At 47.0% G+C, this 5,264-nt stretch overlaps 1 protein-coding gene across 1 annotated transcript; it reads right to left on the reverse strand.

Annotated features, from left to right (window-relative positions):
* Window positions 1-2,615: 2,615 nt before the first annotated feature.
* On the reverse strand, window positions 2,616-3,873 carry Rnase6 (ribonuclease A family member k6). The gene is made up of 2 exons (XM_005372325.3): window positions 3,783-3,873; window positions 2,616-3,453 (listed from the first exon to the last, which is right to left on the reverse strand). Exon 2 carries the CDS (start codon window positions 3,445-3,447, stop codon window positions 2,989-2,991), a length of 459 nt encoding a protein of 152 aa, XP_005372382.1. The 5' UTR covers window positions 3,448-3,453; window positions 3,783-3,873; the 3' UTR covers window positions 2,616-2,988.
* Window positions 3,874-5,264: the final 1,391 nt, after the last annotated feature.

Raw genomic sequence — 5,264 nt, forward strand, 5'->3', positions numbered from 1 at the left:
TTTGTGACTTACGCCTACAGAGCTGGAGTTGCGGATGATTGCCATGCTTGTGCTGAGAATTAAACCTGGGTCCTCCTGAGCGGCCAGGGCTCTTCACCACTGAGCTGTCTCTCCAGCTCCAAACAATACGTTTAATAAAACTAATGGCTCAGGGCTAGGAAGGAAGCTTTGTTGGGGGGCTGCACCGGGCCCATTGTTTCCCGCATGAGATGCTCTGCTTCCCACCTCCAGAGCCTGGAGGCGTCTACTTTAGGATTACCTGCATTCCTAGGAGGGCCCTTTACTCATAATCTTTCCCAGCACCAATCAGCCCAGTCCAGATGTGTTTTCCCTACCGCACAGCATGCTGGGGCTGTTTAGGGTCACCACAGAGGCTCAGAGGCACCGATTTCTTACACCAAGGGCTCTAGGGGGCCAGTCTGCATATAGACACCATGAAGCTGATATGGAAATCTGGAATAAACCAGCTAAACCAAGGCAGACAATGGGTATCTGGGGGCTATAAAGCAATACAAAACAGGGTGTGGTGATATTTTGTCTGTGCTCTAACAAATAAAGCTTGCCTGAAGATCAGAAGGCAATGCTAGCCACTGGTTAACCATAGAGGCCAGGCAGTGGTGGTCCCAGAGCTTGGGATGTCATGCCTTCGACCCCAGCACTTGGGAGGTGGAGACAGAAATATAAGGTGGCTGAAGACAGGATCTTGGACCCATTCAGCCTGAGAATTTGTGGAGACAGGATCTTGCCTGTTTGGTCTGAGGATTCGGTAGACTTAAGAAGTTTCTCTAGTGACTGGCTCTTTTTCTTCTCTGATCTTTCAGCATTTACCCTGATGTCTGATTCTGGGCTTTTATTATTAAGACGAATTAGGATACATGGGTGTCTGGAGAACCTCAGAGTAAGCAATGATGCTCTTTACATATAACTGTTTCTGACAGTGTGCCACCTTTGTGTGGTTGCAATGATAAAAACACTATGATCAAATGCAACTTGGGAAGGAGAGGGTTTATTTTATTTATAGCTTGTAGTCACTTATCCAGGGAAGTCAGGGCAGGAACCTGCGGGCAGAAACTGGTACAGCGCTCATGGAGGGTGTTGTATACTGGCTTTCTCTTCACAGCTTCCTCAGCCTGCCTGCTGATAACATCTAGGAAACCCAGACAGGGGCGACCTTGCCCACAGTGAGCTGAGCTCATCCACATCAATTTTCAATCAAGCAAAAGCTTCAGGTCTGAATAGTGCCACACAGCATTGATGCCAGCACTTGGAAGGGAGAGGCAGGCAGATCTCTGTGAGACTGAGGCCAGCCTGGTCTACATAGAGAATTCCAGGGCAGACAGGACCACATAGAGACCCTGTCTCAAAAAAAAAGTACCATAAAATAAAGTAAAACAAAATAAAATTAAATTAAAAAGCTCCACAGGCTTCCCATAGACTAGCCTGGTGGAGAGATGGCTCAGAGGTTAGGAGCACTGGCTGTTGGTTGTTCCTCCAGAGGTCCTGAGTTCAATGCCCAGAAACAACATGGTGACTCACAACCATCTACAATGAAATCTGGTACCCTCTTCTGGTGTGCAGACAGACATGCAGGTAGAACACTGTATACATAATAAATAGATACATGATAAATAACACCTTTAAAAAAGTTTTACCCATTCTACATAAAATAATTATTTTAAAAAAATTGTCAGGGTCCTGGTGTCTCTTCACAGCAATAGAACTAAGACTATGCTATAAATACGGCCTTCTGGTCAAAGGTCTGCGTCTAGAGCATCCACCTTCACCAGCGTGGCTGTGTGCATCTTTAGGTCTGCGTGCCTCCTGCCACGTGGCTTGTGTGCAGCCCGTGTGTGCCTTAGGCCTCTAGTGCCTGCCTCCCTGGCAGTTTCCCAACTTCAGGCTCCTGGTGTGGGAACACAACCCTCACAGGGCAGGAAGGAAGAAGGGATTGAGTGAGCGTGGGGCCACAGGAGTGGGATTGACTGTAATTGTTGAAGTTTTTTTTTAATTTAATAAAAGGGTTGATAGTTCCAAATCAGGAGCAGATGGAGAGAGAGCACGAGCAAGGAACTCAGGACCGCGAGGGGTGCACCCACACACTGAGACAATAGGGCTGATCTATCGGGGACTCACGAAGGCCAGCTGGCCCGGGTCTGAAAAAGCCTGGGATAAAACCGGACTCGCTGAACATAGCGGACAATGAGGGCTGATGAGAACTCAATAACAATGGCAATGGGTTTTTGATCCTACTGCACGTACTGGCTTTGTGGGAGCCTAGGCAGTTTGGATGCTCACCTTCCTAGACCTGGATGGAGGTGGGTGGTCCTTGGACTTCCCACAGGGCAGGGAACCCTGATTGCTCTTTGGGCTGATGAGGGAGGGGGACTTGACCGGGGGAGGGGGAGGGAAATGGGAGGCGGTGGCGGGGAGGAGGCAGAAATCTTTAATAAATAATTAATAAATAAAAAAATAAATAAAAAACAAAAGGGTTGATAACCATCCTTGACTACATAGTAGTGGTGTTGGATCCAGCCTAACCAAATCAGACCCTGTTAAACAAACAAATAAACCCTAAACCACCACCACTAAAACAAAACAAACAACAAAGCAGCAAAATTTATTACATGAAAAAGGAAATGACTTTATTTCTATAAACACAGCACAATGAGGCTTGACCCAAACAATTGCAGGATAAATTGTTCAGCTGTTCAGACCTTCTTTATCTATTTTCTATATTCCTCCCCAACAGAGGCAACCCCAGGGCAAAAAATAATCCTGTCTCTCCTTTCTGGGTGGGGGGCTGGTGAACTGCTCAATTCCTGAACCTCATCTTAACCCACGCACCCTATTTCTTTTTGTCTTGACTCTGCTCTGACAGCTGAGGCTTTCTAATTCTCCCAAGGCCTTCCTTTTTTCATAGGAACAAAAGAAACAGTGGAATGAAGCGTAAGAGGACCTGTGTCTAACAGAAGGAAAGTGTCCCGAGCCTTAGACAATGGCATCTAAGTGCACAGGGACCAGCTGGTAGGGGGGGTTCTTGGGGAGTTCACAGGCCACAATGAAGAACTTGAACTTCACAGCACTGCTGTAGCGACAGTTGGGGAAGGTCCCTCCAGTGAGCGCGCAGTCTGTCATGTTGACAGGCCCTGCGCTCTGGTGGCAGTTATTCTGACCGTTCTTGCAGGTGATGTTGGGAGAGCCACAAGCGACAGTCACGTTCTGGAAGGAGTCGTGCAGAAAGGTGTTTTTCGGCTTACAGTGCCGGGTGTAATTGTTGATGGCAGACATGGCTGTGTGGCACTGCTGAGGACTTGTCTGGATGTGCTGAATCTCAAACCAGCGGGCCTTGGTGAGACCCTTAGGGTGAGCGCCGCTGAGGAGACACATGGGCTCCCACAGCCCCAGCAGCAACAGGAGAGAAAAGCTCCTGTGAAGATCTACCACCATGTTTTTCTGTGTAGGAAGAAGAAAGTTTGTGGTAAGAGAAGAAACAGTAAGAGCAAACCAGTTTGCTGTATTTTTCCCTTCCTTTTAAGATTTCATAACTCTTAAAAGCGAAAGAAAACCAGTCTCATAATTCTATGAAGACTCTGAAACCCACTGAGGAAGACAGAAGACGAGTGTGCTCCCTAAGTGGCAGGCTCATCTCCTCCTTCTCTCTGGCCTGTGTTCATACACACAGTACTTCCCTCCCTTCATGTTTAGCTTCCCTCTGCAAGCAGCAATTTCCCAGCCAGCTCCCCTGCCTGACAGGGCCGGGAAGCGTGAAGAGCCTCTCTTACCAGGTGGATTTGCTGGGTTCCTCCTGAGAACACGGGCAGTTGATCAGTCCAAGGTTGTGAGCTTTTTTGCTTCAAGTCAGTCACAGCTGCAAAGGTGGGGCAAGAAGGATTCTTAAGGCCATGAAAGAGGAACCTTAGGTTTTGCAGAAGTCCTGTGGGACTTGGGCTCCACCTCCAAGTAAGCACTTCAGAGTTTTGATGTCAGTGAAGAGGAAGAATAAACTCAACTCAAGAAACAAGTCTGCTCAAAACTCAGTTTTAAGGACCTGATCACTTGCCAAGGGTTAGTACTTCCTTTTTGACTGGAGCTCCACTGGTTCTGAAGCTCTTTGATTTCAGTTTCTTAACAAAAAAATATACTTTGTATATTTATATAATAGTTGCCGTATACTTGGCAACATGAGTTCCTGCAAATACACGTGAAAAATCACTCTTTTGTATATATGTCTCTAGGGCCAGATGCTAGGCCACTCACGTGGAGGAGCTTACAGCCTAGAAAGACAGGTAAATAAACAACCATGCATGAACCAACAGCCATGAACAGCACTCCCAGAGGGACTCACACCCAAGTGAACAAGAGACACTCAGCTGTCCAAGCTGAGCTGCGTTTTTAGTCAGGTGAACAGAGTGGGAAGGACCTTTAAAGGCAGAATTGTGTGTGAGGAGACCCGAAAGCGTGAAGAGGAAGTGTGGGGCACTTGGATTTGAACCTCTTTCCTCTCACCCCTGGTGTGAACGACAGGATCACTGCACCTCATCGTCTCGGGGAAGCCTTCCACTGGGACTCCCTGCCTCTGCCCTTATTTCTTTCTAATCAATTCTGCATTTTCCCAGATAAGTATAGTTACACTAGTACACTTTTATTCAGAGAAGTGTTTTTTGTTTGTTTGCCTGGGATTCAGCATCCTCCTGCTTCCTCCTCCTAAGTGCTGAGATGCAGGTATGTGGACCACTGTGCTCTCTTTGACTGATAACCACAGAGGGCTATTGTTTGAGCACTTCCCCATAGACCTGAGTGTCTGAACACTTCGGCCCCAGCTGGTGAGACTGCTTGGGAGAGTTATTGAGCCCTTAGAAGGTAGAGATTTCCTAGAGGACGTGGGGCTTGAGGTTTTATACACAGCTCCACTTCTTGTTGGCTCTATGCCTCCTGACTGAAGAGTCCAAGAATAAGAATATAAAAACATAGAAATAAGAATATAGAGATAAAGAAATATGAAGTTGTAAGTCCAGGAGAATGAGAGTTGTCAGCAGCTTTCTCAGCAGCTTAAGAATTAACTATTAACAGTGGGTTACTCCGCTTTGCAACCCATAGCTCTGTCTGCAAGACTGAAGCTGCCCTCTGCAAACTGAGGATCAGCTTTTAGATACCCCACCCCCAGCCACTCAAGGCCAGAAATTGATATGAGCTAACTTTTAAATGATGGGATATATGTGCGTTTGACTTTTTGATTTTTCTATTGTCCCACACCCTTCCCTGCT

Source organism: Microtus ochrogaster, unplaced genomic scaffold (assembly GCF_000317375.1).
Source record: "Microtus ochrogaster isolate Prairie Vole_2 unplaced genomic scaffold, MicOch1.0 UNK1520, whole genome shotgun sequence".
NCBI classification, from domain to species: domain Eukaryota; kingdom Metazoa; phylum Chordata; class Mammalia; order Rodentia; family Cricetidae; genus Microtus; species Microtus ochrogaster.